This window comes from Rhipicephalus microplus, chromosome 2, assembly GCF_043290135.1.
Source record: "Rhipicephalus microplus isolate Deutch F79 chromosome 2, USDA_Rmic, whole genome shotgun sequence".
In the NCBI taxonomy this organism is placed as follows: domain Eukaryota; kingdom Metazoa; phylum Arthropoda; class Arachnida; order Ixodida; family Ixodidae; genus Rhipicephalus; species Rhipicephalus microplus.
In genome coordinates, this window is record NC_134701.1 from 292090509 (window position 1) to 292111311 (window position 20803).

Consider the following 20803-nt stretch of genomic DNA (forward strand, 5'->3'; position numbering starts at 1 on the left):
ATTTGTGTTATTTTGTTTGTTCTGACCGCGTCTACAGTGTCCGTTCAACCAAGAGTGTGGTGCTCTCGCTCGCCATTTTGAGACCCCACACTAGCGACCAACGTGGGGCTTTTGGAATATCGAACGACAGTTTTCGCGGTTTGGTAAGAGCTTTTGTTAGAGCCGGGGTAGAGCAGGTTTAGGGGGTTTCGTGCTAGCGTCGGTGGTGTGCTTTGTTAAGAGCGAGGAGATCGGTTGTTGTGACGTGTTTGAACTTGTCTGGAGGTTGAGCTTTTATTTTTCTGCTCGCAAGTGGTTTTTTTTTCAGTCGGTGGTAGTTTTCAAGAACGTTGTTGCGTTGGGACGAGAGCCATATGGTCTGCGTCCTGGGGTGAGCAAGGTTTAGAGCACGTGGATTGTAGGCCTGGCCCCATGCGAGTGAATACGGAAGCCTTGAGGGTGGTCCGATTTTCTGTAAATAGCTTCTTCTATCTCTTTGGGCTCAGGGAGCCGGACGTCATTGCTGTCTGGTATTGCGACTCGACGCCGGGGCGTCGTGACACTGTTTGGGATGGTGGACGCCGATCGGTCGGTAAGCTGCTGTGTGCGGCGAGCGATAGGGCCACCTTACAGAGTGAATGTCTCCTTGCGGCTGCCTCTTCTATGCCAAGGCTGGGTGCTGGGTGGATGCCGGTGTTTGTCAAGCGATTCATTAAGCCTAATGCTCTGCGCAGCCGTCTGTCACGCGTGGCGCAACTAGATGGACCATGGCGTTGAGGTGTTGCACTCTGCTTCCCTCACTTTCCTTTTATATTTCGATGCACGAGTTAAAAAAACATTGTTTCGTTTTGATGTGCGTCTCGGCCACCACCGATGTATTAGCTAGCAGTACTGAACATCGTACCACGTGGGCGAAGAGCCCGAAGCTCCCTTCCCTTTGCCCTACTTAAGTGTTCTGTTGAGTGTTTTAAATGTATGCTGCGGGAGTGGCGTAACCCGCGGCTGGCTTTCTGCACATCGTCAGTGCCGCTGGCCAGGAATGCGGTCGTGAGGTCGGGCAATGGAGATGCCTGGGACCTGCGCAACTGCCTGCAGTCCAGTGCCCTCGTGAGTGCTGGTCGCAACCGGCAGACGTGTCGGCGCGAGTGACGGTTCGTCGCACCGACGGCAACGTTGCTGTTGCGGGACCAATACTGAGGTGAAGTTGAGCGAACAGTGCAGCAGTGTCGACGACACCGGTGGCGGTGTCGTCGTGCATGGACATTATGAAGGGACATGGGTTGTCATGTGTTGCTAAAGCTTGTGTAGCGTATTTCTTCTCTTTTCAGAATATCGTTTGAATAAAGGTTGGGGGCATGTGGGGGTGCTGACACCCCCCGTAAAGGTGTTTTGCCGCGTGGCGCACTTGTCTCGCACAGAAGCCGTACTTCGAGGGTGACAATTATTGAGCGATAGGTGGCGTTGTGTTCGCAAGCGGTGATCATCACTATCATCATCATGGTTGGTAGAGCGGTAGCAGCGGAGCTGATCTCTGGCGGAAGGCAAGCCTTGTTGGCGGGCGACAGAGTTGAGCGAGTCTCTTTTGGCGTGGGGCGGTAGCGCGGGCGGTTGCCTCTAGTGGTTGGTCTGCCGTGGACAACACCGCAGGCTGTCTGCGGTAAACCCACGTGGTGAGTCAGGCGTTAGCGGCACCACCTTGTTTGCCATGTTGTCGAGTGTTGTTTAATAATGTGTAAGGATGTCTTAGCGTGTTTGTCACGATTGATGTTAAATAATTAAACTGACGATATGGTCGATCAAAAAGTAGGTAAATAAATGTGTATTGTTTGTTTTGTTCCGACCGCGTCTGCTGCGTCCGTTTACTCCAAGAGCCTGGCGCTCTCGCCACAACGAAACACCAAGGTTAAGAACTTTCCTGTTATTGTTAGCGTAGCCCCAGACGTTGTTGTGCGCATTGAAGTCACCGGCAACGAACAATGGCCTGTCCTTGGCTTGATACACAGCTGACGTTAGAAATGGGCAAAGTTCCTTAGTCGGTCTGTCCGTTGTTTTGCAAATAAATAGAGTTTTTCAGCAAAAAAGCAACAAGCAATGAAAAAGTATTGATGCGTGTTACGCGTCTCCACCTAGCGCAGTATTGTTCTAAGTTGTGTGTAGCATGTCAGAATACCTTTTTTGGACCAGAAAGCACGTTAATTAACAAAAATTGCTTAATAAACTTTTTAAATACTGACTTTAGAGAAAAAATTTCATTCAAGACGTGTAGCTCTTATCCAGAAATAACAAAATTTTCAAGTTACGGTAGGATAACAACGCTGCTTAACTTTTTCCAGGGTTTGTTTGGAGTGCAAAAAATTCAAAAAATACCACGTGATTGCCGCCTAATGCGCAGCGCTTTGAGTGCCCTCAAATGTAAGTTGAACAAATTAGCGAAGGCTTCTCACGCACGAAGGTTGCTTGAACAGGCTATCGACGACTGCTATGGACACTAAGCGATGGTTGGACGGTACCGTTAAAAAAAAGGTGAGGAATGAAAGAAAGAAACGAAGACAATAAACTTCGACAAAAAAGCAGCTACACGTGCATTGCGATATGAGACAAGGGGCGGCATTCGGCGCAGCGCAGATGTTTTTTTTTTTTCATGCCAACGTTAAACATGATGGTGGGGGAGAGGGCGACATGTTGATAAAGGAAGGATATAAAAACTTCCACGGTAATTATTTCAGAACCTTTTCTTTCTTAGTCATAACTGAACGTGCGATTGCTCTACTGGATATTTGCAACGAATACGTCACGATTGACTGTGGCTTCAAAAGTTTATTGCTGGTACTTCGTCTCCATTTAGAAATTCATATTTAGTACACATATGTTAGAGCGCAGTGCTTATAAATAAACAGGACGACTAAAAAATGTTCTGTGCTCTTTTAGCTAACTCTTAAATAGTAGAAAACTAGGTGTTGAAGAGAGATCAGCGTAATTGAAAAGTCCAAAGTGGTTTTATTCAGACGTCATGGGCAGTTACATACCGTGCTCCAACAGCCCTCCATCAGCCCGAATACACAATCTAGATCGAATCATCACATTTTCTGTCACGTTTCGTAGGACTTGTGGAGTAATAGAGCGGCACACATCTGTTTTTTTAGACTTCAGTCTTGCGGGCGTTGTCGTCGCTTCGGTGCATACGTTGTTTTTAATGTATTACCGAAGAAAATAATCTATCGAAGTCAAATCTTGCGACCTTTCGGGCCACTCTACAAGTCCAAGACGGTCGATACATTTCTCGGGGAATTCTCGATGAAGCCACGTTCGATTGCGCGCGCAGCTGTGGGGAGAAAAAGCTCCATCTTGCTGGAAACAGATATTCCCAAGCTGTGATGGAGGAAGGTTGCACGTGAAATAACTTAGTGGGCCATTTAGTATTTTACTGATATAGCATTCGGCGGTGAGTGTTCCATCGAAAAAGACTGGGCCAATAGTTTTGCTGTCGTAAATGCCTCACCAAACATTGAAAGACCACTACACCTAGTGTTGTGACTGCAACAGCCAGTGGAGATTTGAAGCGTTCCAGTAAGGACCATTGTGAACATCGACTTGGGCACTGCGCGAGAAGCGAGCTTCATCGGACCAGATTATGTTCTTCAGGAAGCCGAGATTACCTTCTTTCTGTATGAGTATCCAGTAGCAGAAGTCAGGCAGTTTTACAAATCTCTGTCTTCAGCTGTTGATGCAGGTGAACATGGTATGGGTGAAGTCACTGTTGCCGATCGGCGGCGTCAGCTGCGCTGCCGCTGGAAGGCGGCACTTACAAGCGACGAGCTGGGCGACCAGCTTTGGGTTGTCCGGCAAGCTGAAGATGCTGCCCGGGTGCAAGGACTTCCAGCGGTCACCTGAGGTACCGCCATTATAATCAACGGAGAGTAGGAAGGGACAGGGGTTTATCCCCCTCTTCCCCCACCTCGCCCGATAAAACTGCCGGACTTTAAATAAAGTCTATTTATTCACTGATTCATTCATGCCGAATGTGCTTCACCCCATTCTTATTTTTCTAGTTACTTCAACCTCGTGGTACGGCTCCGCGGTTATCACCTGCCTTAAGTAGACAGTCTTTTACAACTTGAAGTGCACTATTGGTATATGTGAAGCTGACGAACCGACCGCGAGCACACCATGAGCGTAGCGTGTAGTCATGACTTACATGACATGCATGTCATGATTTCCACATGGGGGCCCGTCTCTTATGTTTGCATTCAGTCATACCAGACCAGTTTTGCAAGATGCCATGTGAACGAAACCACTACAGTAACATCAAGAACATGACATGTAAACCATCCCATCCATTGCATACTTCTCATTATTTTTATGTTATGACTAGTCACTTATGCTCATCATACAGTCTTGCTATAGATCCCATTATTCAAACGGTCCCGTTGCGGTGATCTAATGGCTAAGGTACTCGGCTGCTGATCCGCAGGTCGCGGGATCGAATCGCGGCTGCGGCAGCTGCATTTCCGATGGAGGTGGAAATGCTGTAGGCCCGTGTGCTCAGATTTGGGTGCACGTTAATGAACCTGGGTGCACGTTATTGAATTCATGTACATACGGTTGTTTTACGACGTTAAACCTCACATATCAATCAATCATTATCCGAACAGCCAGGAGAGCTAAACGTCGTAGATAGATAGATAGATAGATAGATAGATAGATAGATAGATAGATAGATAGATAGATAGATAGATAGATAGATAGATAGATAGATAGATAGATAGATAGATAGATAGATAGATAGATAGATAGATAGATAGATAGATAGATAGATAGATAGATAGATAGATAGATAGATAGATAGATAGATAGATAGATAGATAGATAGATAGATAGATAGATAGATAGATAGATAGATAGATATGTCGCAAAAGTTTGCTAAGAAATGCTTCGCATTTAAAAGAGCAATTAATTTCCCCTCTGCATTCCGTAGCTTAATCGCGCGAAGAGGGGGCTTCATGTCCTAATTACTGCAACGTTTTTGTTTGTTACTAACCGAGAATACACGAATGACTTGTAAAAGTTTTACAGGAGTGCGCCATGCGCTGTCGCGTAAATAAACCTTAATATTTATGTGTTCCGATTTCATTGCACCAACACAAAAACTGTACTTCATATTTTTGCTGATTTAGATAACAATTAAACTTCTATTCTGTACTGAATGCCGCTATTGAATATCCGCGTAAAAGTTAGGTGCTATTTATGCGTTGTTCATCTCATACATTGTCATGACGTGAACGAGAGCAGCATTCTCCCTTTTCAAGGTATTTTGCATAGCTTGTGGCCGGGAAACGGAAAATCAAGTAACAGCATGCAATGCTCGCTGTGCGCTTATATCGACGAACAAAGCGTCAGACATCGATGAACTGATCACCGTTGGGACGCGCCGTCTCTTATACATCGAAATTTCCAGCTTTATCACTGGTCGTTGCCCAAACTTTGGAATAAGCACGGGTGTTCGCATTTCGCGCTCAACCTTAACAAAATGAACTGCTACAATCGTGAAGCTTTGTGAACATAGAGACGCGGTCTTTGCCAAGCATTGCTGCTGACGGTTTTTGTGACCTAAACTAAATACAGTAAAATCGAAACAAATGCATGTGGCAATATGGTAGCACTATCCCGTATAACTATCTATTTGACGCCATACATGGGGCGGCCATCTCGTATATTGGCAGATTTGATTCGTTATATAGACCAGCCGTGCAATATATGTCTGAACTTTGGCTTTATTTGTAAACCAGTTTCTCCACTCATGACCCAATCTGCATTCATATACGATAAGCTGAAGGCACTTTTCAGGCATATGTATTGAGATATGAACGGATATACTGTATATGCAGCCGCATATAATGCATTATAGTGCCACATATGTCATTTCCATAAGGACAAGGTGACAAAGGAATCACTGACCTCAGGGTGTTGTCCTTATTCACGGCGAGTGCAATGTTCCGCGAAGTGTGGTGAGCTCGTATGACCCTGGTGTCGCACGGGGGCTGGCCGCTCAGGTACTCGGCTGCAAGGGCATCGCTGAATACGACCAGGTTTCCGGGCAAGTTACTCCGCACCATGTCGACACCCTGCCGAAGCGAAGGCACCTGGCGGCTTCCTTGTTCTCCCATGTAGCCAAACAGTTTCCTCGTCATCTCGTCGCGGGTGCTCTGCGAAGAAAAGCTCACTATAAGCCTCCTGGCAAAGCAGACAAATCTGTTTTACATTTAACGTTCATAACTGTATGTAGCAAAAAAAAAATAAGAGTTCTTCGAATTTCCCATCTGGGTGATTCCACTAGACTTCGAACATGCAAGCCCGGTCAGTATTTATGTTTTTTCCGGGTTCTTTATAAGTTAAATGAGCACAATTAGTGTTGATGAAAAGAAAACTTTGTTCCCGGCCAGCCCACTCAAAAAGTGCAAAAAATATTTGAAGCTTCCCGTTTTTGCTCATAATGGTATTTTCGGATTATACGGCCAAACCTCAGCTGTGGAGATGCATCACCTCGAGGCTCGTACTGCGCAGTGTAACGTGTCGACAGCAAGCTTCTCATCCCTGCATTCAGACTAATACTAGAGTCGGGCAGCGCTCTTAGACTGCGCCAGTGTCTGACACAGTACCACCACAAGGAGCCGAGACCACATTCCCTCCAGAGATGTTGGCTCAGCGTAACCCGAGCTCATCTTCCCTTGGTGACCTGAATCTGCCGGATACACTAGTGCTCTGTGCGCAGTCACTCCAAACGCCTGACGAACCCAATGCCATGTTAATCCACGACAGCATTACGGCAGATGCCAGAACAAGCCTCTCTGTGATGGGGAGAACCACCACTCAGATAAAAAAATCTGGCTGCAGACCTTCAACGGGTGGACGAGATGCAGTACATTGGGGTGAAGACACAGGAGTTCAGCGAGGTTTCACAGAACGAGAGCAGGTAGGTTGCCCTCTCACTATTGTCACGGTCTGCTGACGGACTAAAACCTGCGCTGGACTTCACAACAACGGCACCAAAAGAGCAGTTGGACGTCAAGGAAACCGAAGAGAAGGAGGGGCCCGTTGATAAGTCTTCACCCTCTTCTCCGCGCTGGCAATCATGCGGGTGTCCCCGAAAGGAAGCACCGAGAGGCCGTGCCAGCCACAGTGCCTCCTCAGATACTCTTCCGACATCCTTCCCCGGGCATGCCGCACATCCCGCTACCTCTCCGACAAAGCCAAAGCCGACCACCAAAAGCATGTCTTGCGGGTCATAATACGCCGCGGTGTGGTCGAGGCCGACCGCTGTGATTTATTCTGGTCCTCCTGTCTGACCGATCTATTGTAGATCCACCAGCCAGGTCACCACATCATGCCCACCATTGCAAGGCAGTCCACATCGCCCACTCGTTGCATTTCGGGCAGGTCTCCAGGACCGCCCGCTTCAATACAGCCAAAGCCGCCCACCAGAGATGCTTCTCGAAGATACCCGAACTGCGTTGCAGTGAGGTCACAACGAAGCAGCCAACCCCGCCCACCAGAAGCATTGATGGCCTCTCCGCACGCTTTCTCAGTCGTGGCTAAGTGTCGTGACCAAGAAAGACGCTAGCACTCTGGCACGGACGCGCATGCTAGGGTGCTGTCTCTGTCTCGTTTACTTCATCATTCCTCACAATATATATATATATATATATATATATATATATATATATATATATATATATATATATATATATATATATATATATATATATATATATATATATATATATATATATATATATATATATATATATATATATATTGGGGAAGTTATTAGAACAAATGGAAAGTAAATAAGAAGAAAGAAAAGTGGGTGAAAAAATAACCAGCCGTGAGCAGGAATCGAACCTATGACCTTCGAATAACGCGTTCAATGCTCTAACCACTGAGCTATCACAGCGGCTATATATATATATATATATATATATATATATATATATATGTGTGTGTGTGTGTGTGTGTTTGTACGTGTGTGTGTGTGTGTGTGTGTGTGTGTGTGTGTGTGTGTGTGTGTGTGTGTGTGTGTGTGTGTGTGTGTGTGTGTGTGTGTGTGTGTGTGTGTGCGTACGTAATTGCGTGTGTGGTGGCAATGTCCCCGAACAAAAGCTTTTTCAGCAACTCGTTGGCCTCTTCTTTTTGGCAACATCCCCACTGCCCGTTGTCCAGGGGTGCGATGCAGAATTGCCCGAGTTTCTTGGGCAGCTGGGTTTGTTCCGAGCTCGCAAAAAAGTACTCTTCGGAGAGTACTTTCTTGTCCCATAATTTACTGTCTTTTTCAGAGTAAATCGCCTCTTGCTGAGGCAGAGTTAAGTGATTCCTTCATAATTGGTCAAAGCAGAGTAACATGACCCCACCGAAAAGAGTAGCAGTACACCCCACAAAAAAAAAAATTGCAGAACTCAGGCCGAAATCGGGATTTTTAATTGTTTTTGACGGATATTCTCATGCGCATATTGTAAGAATTTCTAATACGAGAACTATGACAAGTAAGTGGGGAAAAAAAATTGCCCGCAGCTTCCCTCGGGGGAACACTGAGGAGGATGCGGACCATATAATTGTTTAACGGGATGTTAAAGTGCGACTTACTTGGGTCGATGGCTAAATTGGTTAACGTGGTTGTGAAATGGGGTGTTAAATTGCGACTTACTTGGGTCGATGGCTAAATTGGTTAACGTGGTTGTAGGAGGGGGTGTTAAATGAGTGAACACGTACACACGTATGCGAAAGGGCGGCGCTGGTCGAAGGGACGTCGATCATTGTGTTTGTGGATTCGTTGGAATTCATTTCACAGCGACCTTGGACGTCGACGCGCCGTACAAACCAACCGACGAGCGGCAACTGAGCGAGCGAGCGCCGACCTTGAGTATATATACAGCACGACGGCGCATGCATTGTCAGCTGTTGAATGTTCTCGAAGCGCGACGCCACATGCGCGTCCACTGGAGAATCAGGAGAATTGTAGATGTCGAACGCGGTGTGTAGAGGAGGAAGGGTGCACAGATGGTGGAGGAGTGAAGCGCGCGCGGTGTGTAGAGGAGGAAGGGATGCACAGATGGTGGAAGAGTGGGCGACGGCGCGACGGCGCATGCGCGCGCGTCAGCTGTCGAATGTTCGAGAAGCGCTGCGGACGGCGCGGACGCCGCGGACGGCGCACTACAAGGCGCGAGTATAAGATGCTTCCGCATCTAAAATGCCGCAGCTTTGCCGGAAAGGTGAAGCAATGAACACAATAGCAACGAATTGAAATGTCACGCACAAAACGTACTCACAGGTATGGGTACCACGAATACGCGTCTCATTTGTTCCTTTGCCATGTCTGCAAAGCGCGTGCTTTCCACAAACGAATACTGCAATGATTGCAGTTTTCGCAAACAGCCTTCGTCTCAGTCTTCGTTTGCGAAGCCCGAGGCCAGCCTAGGAGTACGACCTTATCCTCCTCGCCGGGCGAATTAGGTGTAGGAGATTAGAGCGGGCGCCACCGCGCGATGTGCTCGTTGCGCCACCTTGCTGTTAATGCTGAAAACACCATTTCCTCTGAGATACTCGTGAGCAGTGGTAAGTGGTAGATATAAGTAGCTTGCCGTTTGAACGTGTAGGATGCGCTCCTTAGTGGCTTAGTGGTTAATAACGCCTTGCTTTTACGACATTCAGGTCCCACGTTCAATTCAGTGCACCGGAGTGTGTATTTCTAGATTTTTTTCCGTTTTCATATATATAGATACGTATACATATACGGTGCATGACGCCAACGCTGACACCGGCGGCAAAATCCAACTGAAAGTGTCACTATATTTGCTGTTGCAATAAAAAGGCCAAGTAGGCCAAGTAGGGCTCGAGCTTAGGTGCACTGCTGATTGCGAGCCCGACACGCTACCACAACTCCACACGAAGAAACGTGGATGAGGGTTTATTTTTTTAATGATATTCTTACGGGGGTGAGAGAATGAATGAAATAAATATATTTACAAAATATACAGGGAGAGTCAGAGGCAGCTGCAGCCAAGATGGAAGAACAGCAGCAACAACAACACGAGCACGGTCGCTTTCATCGTCTTCGTCGTCTACGATGCTCTTTCGTTGACGATGTCATGTAACAATATTGTAATGAAGAAGTAGTGGGTCATGCAAAGCTCGGCAAACGCATCGTCAATGCTAAGCACGAGATGCTCGGCCCGCACGTTGTCGCTGCTTTCGCTGGCTAGGCCTACGATCCTACCTGGTCTCTAATAACAGTTCTGGCCGTCTCAGTTCTTTATTATAAGTAATTTTCATAATATGTCTGCTTTTTCTTACTTAGACGCATAGATTTGAGTGTCTCCGTGCTTCTGAAAACCAGTCGGACTGTAACTAGCGAGTTTACTATGTTTGTTTTGTGCTTCGTGGGATAAGAACGTCTATTCAACACGTTTTTTTTTTTTTACAGTGGAAAACGGAACATTAGCGCAACATATTATTTGAACCTCATTTGCACTGACTTGCGAAATTATTAAGCATTCCTGCCTACAAAATTGCACATCAAAAGTCTACACTAAACAATTCTGTTTTCATTTTCACCCCCTTGGATATATTTTTGGTCATTCTTGTTCACGTTCTACAAATACAGCCACCATACATCACTGTAGCTGTACCGTACGTTAGGCTTATGGCACTGTCCCCCGTGTGCGATGGTCGTAGCGAAAAACATGAATAATAATATAAGGAGAACGTGATAGCCATTTGCGTTAAGTTACGATCATGATCGATTGAACGACTCAGATCCAAGGCCTAAAACATGAATATTAGAAGTTCCGTGTGCCTTCCAAGTCAATGAAATTCACTGGCGCACTGTAAATGCAGTTATTTTTGTTAATCATCTCCAACATCTCAACAAACAAATGCAGTACGTTTCATTGCATATGTATATATATATATATATATATATATATATATATATATATATATATATATATATATATATATATATATATATATATATATATATATTAGCTAGTGCTAATCACTCACGGTTTGCCAACGCATCTAAAAGTAATCAAGATCAAGAGTATAACCGCGTTTTGCTCTCTCATGCATGAAGAGTATATAGGCATTTCACTCTCTGAAAAAGAGGAACACTCTAAAAAAATAGCGAGTAAAAAGGGTGTCTTTTTGTCCCACAACAATAATCGTCATCTATATTGCGTTCCATCCTTGCGCTATCGCCCCGCGCCCCGTACATTCCGGTGACAATCGATATGCCCATTATCAGGGTTACATTGCATTCTCGATAGGAAAGTGGCCAGCGCAGAGTTTTCAAGAAAGGAAGCGCACGCAAGCCTGATGACGATTATTGTTGTGGTACCAAAATACACCCTTTTTACTCGCTATTTTTTTAGAGTGAAGAGTAGAAAGCTGTTTCACCCTCTCTGATGCTTTGCGAGAGTAGAACACTCTGAAGAGTAACTTGGCTTTTTTACTCCTACGATACCCTCCGCAGTTTTGGGAGTGTGGCGAAATTGAATACAACACACATTCCTTACGAAAGGAAAGCGCCTCAGACTGGCTGGCCGACGTATCGATAGAAGGACCTATCTTTTTCAAACGCGCCTTGAAAAAGATAGGTCTTCCTATCGAAACATCGGCCAGCCAGTCTGAGGCGCTTCCACTGTTAAGCCTGATTATCCCACTACGTTGTTTCCATCTTTATATATATATATATATATATATATATATATATATATATATATATATATATATATATATATATATATAACGTAAGAAGGTAGCGATAGTTGGTAGAAGTAGAGAAGGAAGAACTGCAGAATAAACATGGGTTACGAGCCAGGCCACGTCGCTCATTCATCATAGCGTCACATATATATGTGTGCGTATGTGCGTATGTGCGTGCGTATGTGCGTGTGTGCTTGCGTATGTGCGTGTGTGCGTGCGTATGTGCGTGTGTGTGCGTGTGTGCGTGCGTATGTGCGTGTGTGTGTGTGTGTGTGTGTACGTCTCGGTTTGAACGGCATTCATTCGGCAAAGCCATGGACGCCGCCAACGGACAGAGCGCACGCATACACGATGACGATGATAATGCACATATGAAAATAAGGTACATACCAAAGTCCATAATTATACGGTGCAAGACGGCAGAACAAACGGTGCCGGCGACGCTGACGGCAGAAATCAGGTGAGAGTGTACATAAAGTTGCTGCAGCAATTAAATGTAGACCTAGATGTCCACGTCGTTTAGCGCTGCTTCAAGGATGCATTGTACCAACCAGCCCAACTTCCTGTCCTGTTGTAACGTAAAATCCAGTGGAAGGTCTAGTTTTCCGCTAAATACTGGTATGCGCGTCAATTCATTATTCCCTCATAGGCTTTATTTTTTTTTCATAGCTTTCATTCACACTTACTAAAGAGTAGGAAACGATGTTTCATTCTAGAAAGAGCATCGACGATGCTTTCACCGGCGCGAAGGCACTCACCTCAAAGTACATTCTCGTAGTCTGCACCCACATATGCTTGAGTTCTGTGTTGTCCAAATGAGCCCAGGATTGAATCTCGTACTTCGGCCTCAGGTACGAGGCCAGCTCGGTCGTGTAGGCGGAGAAGACCAGCACCATGAAGACCCACCAGAAGCTGCCCACTATGCGGCCAGCGATGGACCTGTTGTCCCAAACATGTTTCACTACTGGACGAGCGATGCGACATAGTTATCACTGTTGTCACAATAAAACGAACCGACAGTAGCGCTAGCGCTCAGATTACGTTCCAAAAACGCCCCACAATATTGCAAGTGGATGAAGCCAGAACGTACTGCAGCATTTCGCACGTGGAGTGTATCACACTGACGTGGTGCTACCAATAGAAACATAACATCGAGTGGTGTGGTAATCAGTGAAATCATCGTTCGCAATTATACAGCACCCTGTAGACTGGCGCTTCTCATTTTGCCATAAGCGTCATCGTTACCACGAGCGAACATTTGTAAGCCACGGAAGACACCAATGAAAGAGGCGCCTTTCAAGTTCCAGCAATGCCAACACCACGGAACCTCGACCAGTGCTTTTGATATCGTTATATTTTTTTGCACTAAACAATGCTTCAATTTGATTGTCAAGACACGGAGTCGGTCTTTTCTTGTTATTGAAATTGTGCAACACAGAATAAGAAAAAACACGAGACTTCAACCATCCTAGTGACATGTCGACTGAGCACAAGTGTAAAGCATTCTTTTGCATTTTCCATTCCTGAAAACCGCCTTATTTCTTCCCCATAAATGCAGATTGCCTCATTGAACAGTTGACGCTGCCAAACTATTTTATTGTTATTTTTGTCACTTTAATGTCTGTTTTGTAGTTGTCTATGTAATTCAAAACGATTAGCAACGTTCCTAGGTACGTGCGCGGCATCTGCAAGCATTATGACAACCGAGTGTGTGGGCACTTTGTGGACAGACGGTCTTGTGGGCTCACCTCTCTGATGTTTACTTAGAGTACGACGACGTCCTTTTCGTGGCGACAAAGCCCAGTGCTGAACGACATTGCCAATATTTAAACTATTTATACACCGAACATGCCTTCCGCCACCCCTCTCCGTGGCTTCGGTGACCTCTCGCGTAATGGAGCGTGGGAAAAAATTAAGCCCAAAACTTGTGCAGCATTTTTCTGGCGTTTTTCCCGGCATTTCGTACGCCGGCGTCACTCGGCGTCGACGCTGCCGGTGACGGTGGCCGAAACGTTCCTTTCTGGACGATTCAGATATCTGCAGCGCCGGCGTCAACGCCGGAAGCGAGTCGACGAATGGAGAACCAATCAGCGCACGGCTGCCAGCAACTTCCGTTACGTAACAGCGTCGTTGCTGCTGTCAAAATGACTGCCGCCTGCCTCGGATCTGTTAAGTCATCGCCGTGCTCTGTTTGACCCGAAAATTCTCAACTGATGCTTGTATTTCATTTAGCTTGTTCCTAAGAAGCTTCAACAGAAAGCGCTCGGAATTTCTCGGAACTGTTTCCGAACGCCATACGGAAGTCCATCGGTAGGGTTAGCAGGCCTTACTGTATAGGCTGAATACATAGCCTCAAAGATGTACACTGCCGTTCTTTATGAAAGGGAACACGCGAACGCGTGGCCTCCGGTCTCCGGCGGCTGCTTACAGCACCATCAGCCGACAAGTGAAGGAAACACGTTCGCTGTTCGCGTCATCTATGGCCAAGCAATATAACGAGTTATGGCTGGTAGACAAGCGCTGCTAGATTACGTTCCCTGATCGCTCGCGCGGCGAGCGATATCGCGCGATTACTGCAGCTTGCGCTGTGGCCGCAAACAACGTTTGGCATGTTGGCAGTGGAATACGCAATGCAGGCGTGAGCAGAGAGAATGCAATCTAGCAACGCTTGTCTACCGGCCATAATTCATTCTGATTTTGTTCGGCAACAGATGACGCTGTAAGCGAACGGGTTTGCTTTTGCTGTCGGTTGATGGTGCTGTAGGCAGCCGACGCAGAGTGCAGGCCACGCGTTCGCGTGTTCCCTTTCATAAAAGACGACAGTGTGCAACTGCCAAGCTCAGGGGCCGTGTATTGCGAGTTTCTGGTTCTTTTTATCCTCAACAGTTGGCGCTAAATCTAAAAAAAAGATTTTCGGTGGTACTGCGATTTGTTTTTGTCACCTCAGAGCCACGAATAAGAGATGAAACCGGTTTTCAGGAATATTTCTTGTTGCTGCATTGACGGACACTGCACACTGCTTTTCGAGGTATCGGGCTCATTCTCTTCGACACACTGACGCTGGCCTTGGCGCTCCTCATATGGTATGCCACCCTCTCTGGCGGCGTTGACGCGATGACGCCGAGGGAAGCGGCGCCGGAAGAGCGCTGGCAAAAACGCTGCATATATTTCGGGCAGATAGGACGCTCAGTTGCAACTGAGTTAATTGCGAAAAAGCTACAAACCAAGAAAGCTCATTCACATCAGACGGGATCATCAGTGCGCATTCAATGCATAATGATGAAGGAAATAAAGTTGGTTGACAGCACTTGATTCTTTCAATTGATTAAATGTACACCTATCTAGCTATCTATTTATGTTGTTACGGCACTTCCGTACAATTTGGCAATAGTTCGTGACAGTGCCCGACGCGAATGCGCCTGCGCATAAGCTTTCTTGGTATGGAGGTTTTTCGTAATAAACTCAGTTGCAATTAAGCGTCTTGTCGGTTCGTGTTTTATCCTCCCAACAAGTTCCACTACGCAAGACTTTTAAACAACTAGTCCAATAAGTAATAAGTGACTATTTTGAGGGTTTGGTGACTTCATTGGTACAAAACAGACGTAAGAGAAGGGTGCGCATACGGTGCAGAACACAGTTTCCCGCGTACCTGGCCTTAAAGTTGGCACACGCTGCATTCGGCCCCCTGTAGCTCGTGGGAGCGTGTTTGTCCGTGAAGGTGGCAGCCTGAGGGTCGAAGCAGCAGTGCACGACGCCTCTGAGGGAGATCAAACCGATCACGCCCAGCGCTACGTACACGGTCGCCAAGGAGGCGCCGCACCCCGCCCAGAGACGCCAATCGAAGGCCGCTATGAAGGTGCGCATGCCGACACCCTTGAGCACCTTCCGCCTCACCACAGCGGCGAGGCCCGTGCTGAGAACCGGGAGCGTCATGTCCACGTCGTGCCAGCGGTCTGCCGCGACCGCCGTGTTGCCCACCGCGATGTCCGTCTCCTGCGAACCGTTTCCGTATTACTTATGAAAGGCACGGTGGCCAAAGCTTCAAGTGGTCGAGCGTATAACATATTTAGTTATAAAGCAACACAATATACGTTGTCACATTAAGAACATGGCCATTAAAACTGAATGGGTGCAAGTAACGTTCTCACAGTAAAACCAGAACATGGAGAATATGAGCCGCATGCTATATATATTTCAAATATTACCATGTCACTGCAAAACAAAGCCTTATATATACAAATTATGTCTCCTAATAAGAAAATGCTTTTGTCAATAAGTAACACATGCAGCATGTAGTTAAAGCATTTAGGGGACCCTAAAGCTTCGCATTTAGGAGTTGAACGTGATAGCGACATCCTGTTACAAGTGCGTATTTCAAACCCATAGTGCATGAACCATTTTTGAATTTGCTATACACCTGCTATACGTGACTTAAGGGAATAGGCGCCGTAGCATGTGTGCCTTTTGTAGTGAGGTACCTGCTTTCAACCACGGAGTCGTCATGATAATCACGTATTTTGACGATGTTGGCAATGGACACTTGTACCACACATTATTACTGCAATATTTAATATTGCATTGTGAAGCATGTAGACAGGACCTATGTGTTTGTGAAGAATTATAGCTACTTTCACTGCATTTCCAAGCAGAGAAAGTTATTTTCACTGTTGATTTGGTTGATATGTAGGGCTTAACGTCCCTGAACCACCATATAATTATGAGAGACGCCGTAGTGGAGGGCTCCGGAAATTTCGACCACATAGGGTTCTTTAATGTGCACCCAAATCTGAGCACACGGGCCTACAACATTTGCGCCTCCATTGGAAATGCAGCTGCCTCAGCCGGGATTCAAACCCGCAACCTGCGGGTGAGCAGCCGAGTACCTAAGCCACTAGAACACCACGGCGGGGCTATTTTCACTGTTTTCACAAGCAGAGGCGTGGCCGTGTGATAGAACGTCCGCTTGCCACACAGACGAGCCGGGTTCGACCCCCTCTTGAATCCAAACAACCCTGGTTCGGTCCCCACTCTGCTCCAGGATTTTTTAGCGTACTCAATTTTTCGGTCACGCATAGATGAATTTTCGCCCACAACCAACGACGCCGGAATTTTCGCGAAACGGTCTGTTCGCGGTAAAATGTTACATATAAACTGCTTCGCAGGCAACACGACACATTAATACACTAAGCGACCTAAAGATGACAGAAGCCTTAATAACGACCAGCACTACGATACCATTTTCATGATGACTCCTTTTGCTAGTTCTCGAAAAAACATCAGCAAAGGTCTGTATGGCAACTTTTAAAAAGTCTTCGTTTTACATCTACACAGTCGTGATAACAATCCAAGTCTCAATTTGGAAGCTGTAATTTGTTCCAAAACTATAATCCAGCGTCGGAACGCTGCATAAGTACATTTCGACTAACGTGAAACCTCGGTAATACGAACGCAGCTCATGCAAAATTCAGGGTGATACGAATTTTTCTTCGGCTCCGCCCAAGGCTCATTGTCCTGCAATGTAATGAAATACGCTTGTTGCGAACCAAATTTGACCCCGCAACGTTTGACCAAACATACGCTACCTTCCAGGTACGCGGAGGTGCTGTCATTGTATTGATTTTACGCGTGCCTGCTTCGTGCATCAAACATCTCGTGATACGGGGAGGAAGACGGCCTTATTTAAGGAGTCGGGCCTCACAACGTCAACATGCGCGACTGTTGAGGCCACACGTGTGAGGACACGGCCGCGAATCTCCCGAAAAGACATTCCCGACACCTCGGCGACAATGAAATCGTAACATACGCCCATGACTCTAAAATTTTTTGCACAATTTTTTGTTACTTTTGCCACAGCACTACGGTGTCGTGCAAAAATGTGTACTAAAATTTGGAAGGGGCTAATGCTTTCGCGGGTTACAACGAACTTGGTTGTTCTCTTAAACACGCGCGTACGAGCTGCATATTTACGAATGCTGGTATGAATCCCGATATCAAAAAACTTCACTGAAAATCATTCAGAGTTCTCTCTGACTTTGCTGCAACCCTGCAGAATAATTATTGGTTGATTGATTGATTGATTGATTGAATGATACGCGGAGTTTAACGTCCGAAAACTACCATGCGATAATGAAAGACGCCGTAGTGGAGGGCTCCGGAAATTTTGACGCCCTGGGGTTCCTTAACGTGTACCCAAAGCACACGGGCCTACAGCACTTTCTCCTCTATTGAAAATGCATCCGCCGCAGCAAGAATAATAAAATAAAATGTCCGCCATCTTTCTTTTGTCGTATGCTAACTTTTCATGTTCTCTGGTAATACGAATTTCCCAGGATATCAATATTTTTGGTGGTCCCATGATATTTGCATCACCAAGGTTTCGCTGTACTTGGCAATTCTTTTTTATGACGCAGCTTGTTTCACTGTCAGATTAGCACTCATTAGCTGACTCCTTTGTTTAGGCCAAAGCCATAGGTGTGCGTATGAGGGGGGTGGGGGCATCCTTCTCCTCTTCATCACTTAAAGGTGGGTGCGAAGTTTGTCCCATACGTTTACTCAGTCATATATCTCTGGTGATTGTTTTAGGCAGGGTAATGACCACGAAAGTTACTGCCGATAACGACAGCCGAGGAGACCTGCTGTTGCATTCCGACAACTGTTTACTTCTAATCCTTGTATTCCCGCAAAGCCAAGGATGAGGGACAGTTCACTGTAAGAAGCAAGTCGTCACTTCGTTTTTATTTATTTCATCTCTGGTAAAGCATGTAATGAATAATTACCTTCCCCCCCCTTTCCCCCACCTGTGGGAAACCTTTGCACACGCCTTTGGTGAAAGGGCTCATGCAACTCGAAAAGAGGCCGTCGGCGTGGGCACTTGCGCGAGTGGTGCAAAAGGCATCACGTGACGGAATCAGCCCGTGCGGTCATCTTGGGATTACTCGTTGACGACCCTATCATGGAACAATTGTAATGTCACATGAGTAGGTCGATTCGTGACATGGTCGTATCAGCATTACGCAACATCGCAACTTGCTGACAGATGTCAGTGGCTCTGCAACACTGTGCAGAGAGCAGTTTGCGACTTCCCCAATCCCAGTGGCAGTGCAAGACTACTTTAGGAAATTTCGGTGGGATGCATCGACTCTGGAGAGGAAGATGGCCTTCGACTTCGAGTCGTCTTTGAAGATGCATCAGGGAGCGTAGGACCTTGTGTTGTTGTTGTTGTTGCTGCCTGCGGCTGTTTGTAACAATGTAATTTAGATACGCCATTTTTTGTTTTATTCATGTTTCACTTCTTACATTTATGTGTGTATATAATTAACAATCAGATTATCACGTTACTGCTGCTGCCCAAGCTAATTCATGTCCAAGTTCAAAAATATGCTAACTCTGTGACGACACGACCAAATGCGATGCCAACTTTCGCATGGAGCAAGTCGCTAAATTTTGCGTTCAAATTAATCGCTTAGTTAGGCGACATCGATTACCCAAACATTTGAAGCAACGAAGCTTGGTGAAAAATTCCAACAAGAAAGTTCTAAATCGCTTTAGAAAATGTTCTTGTTAATGGCTTCTAACTTTCTACCTATCGAATATTAGTGTTTTTCTGCTTCTTACAAATGAGAGCAAGGTGGACATATGCACATAAGGCGTCGCGAAGCCAGCCTTTCCTAAACGACGTTTATTAATCTACGTGCGTTCTGCTACGACGGGCGAAGCGAACAGAAATGAATTTCGGCGAGTCAATGTTATTAAAAAGTTCAGTCGAATCACAGTTACCATAATATATCCGGAGGTTCTAAAGTTTTATGTAAGCTGACAGGCAGACCTTCTATGGCTTCATGAATGGGTTAATTACAAAAAGAAATGCAGCAAAAGTGTATGCGTGGACGCAGAGGAAATGCTACTGTTGCTAAGCCTTCTGCTTATGTACCTACGTTGCTTGACCCACGGCTATGGCCAGTAAAGCATCAAGGAACAACTGATCTCTCAATTAGGGAAGCGGTTATGTCATGAGATAAAATGGACAATATAGTTTTAAAGAAGCCTCAGAGGTATTCCATATTCGTATATAATTTAGACAAGATGTCCGCCACGTTAGCTCAATAGCTACAGAGCTCGGTTGCTCACGTGCAGGTTGCGGGTTCGATACTGGCCATGGCGATTTGTGTTTTGTGTGCGCGAAATGGAAGAACCTCGTGTTCTGTGCAATGTCTGTGCACGTTAAAGAACACCACATGGTCAAAATCTCTGAAACCCTTCATTACGACGTCTCTCATGATCATATCTTGATTTTGGAACGTAAAACCATACATATTATTATTACGGATTTAAAAGCTCTGAATTTTTTCTTCCATGATGCGCAGTAGGTTTGTATCTAGAAGTGAGAATATGCTAGTTAAAATAGATCCCAATAAGGGCAAGTTAATTCCAACGCATATATAATTGCCCTTAATTTCTGCTAGAAAAAAAAGTGCTGCTTTGGCCTATACATGACGGCATAGAAAAATGTATTTCTCTCTTCATTATTACCCCATTGAGGATCTCGCTGATCATGCTTTCCCAGGAGTCCCTCAGGTCAGTCGTCTTGGCAACATGAATGGCGTATTTAATGCCGCTGATGCGGCCGATTGCATCCATAAGGTCCTTGGTGAATCCTTCGTATTCACCCCGGCCATCCTCGATGCGCCGAGGCTTCCGCATAAGGAACGGCTCTGCCTGGATTGGAGGAGAGAAAAAAAAAAGAAAAGATCGGACAGCTAGTCTTTCACTTTTGGGCACAAGTCCTTTTACATTATCAAGGCAAACGCCTTAGATGCCTCATCAAACGGGAAATTCCGTCGGTGGAGACCATCTCGTGGCATCGGGAACGTGTAATGCAAAGATTGTAACGTCATCACGACGTCGCAAGTTCTGGCGTGATTGATCGTGACGTCACACAACTTAACGACATACGATACCGTTGAAGCACCTCCTTTAGGTGGCTAACAAAACGGGAGAGCGAAGTGACTTCAAGAGAAGAAAATGAATGGGGCGCTGGGCAGTGGAATCACGGCTGGTGTTCCCTGCT

The 20803-nt window shown here is 46.0% G+C and overlaps 1 protein-coding gene across 1 annotated transcript in view; it reads right to left on the reverse strand.

The window, feature by feature from the left end:
• LOC119178042 (glutamate receptor 1) overlaps nucleotides 1-20803 on the reverse strand; it is a 60659-nt gene that overhangs the window by 8485 nt on the left and 31371 nt on the right. The window contains exons 9-12 of the mRNA XM_037429207.2: nucleotides 20266-20451; nucleotides 15386-15729; nucleotides 12495-12675; nucleotides 5935-6182 (exon numbers count right to left, since the gene is read on the reverse strand). Of these exons, the coding sequence (XP_037285104.2) occupies nucleotides 5935-6182; nucleotides 12495-12675; nucleotides 15386-15729; nucleotides 20266-20451 (959 nt within the window). The remainder of the gene's footprint in view (nucleotides 1-5934; nucleotides 6183-12494; nucleotides 12676-15385; nucleotides 15730-20265; nucleotides 20452-20803) is intronic.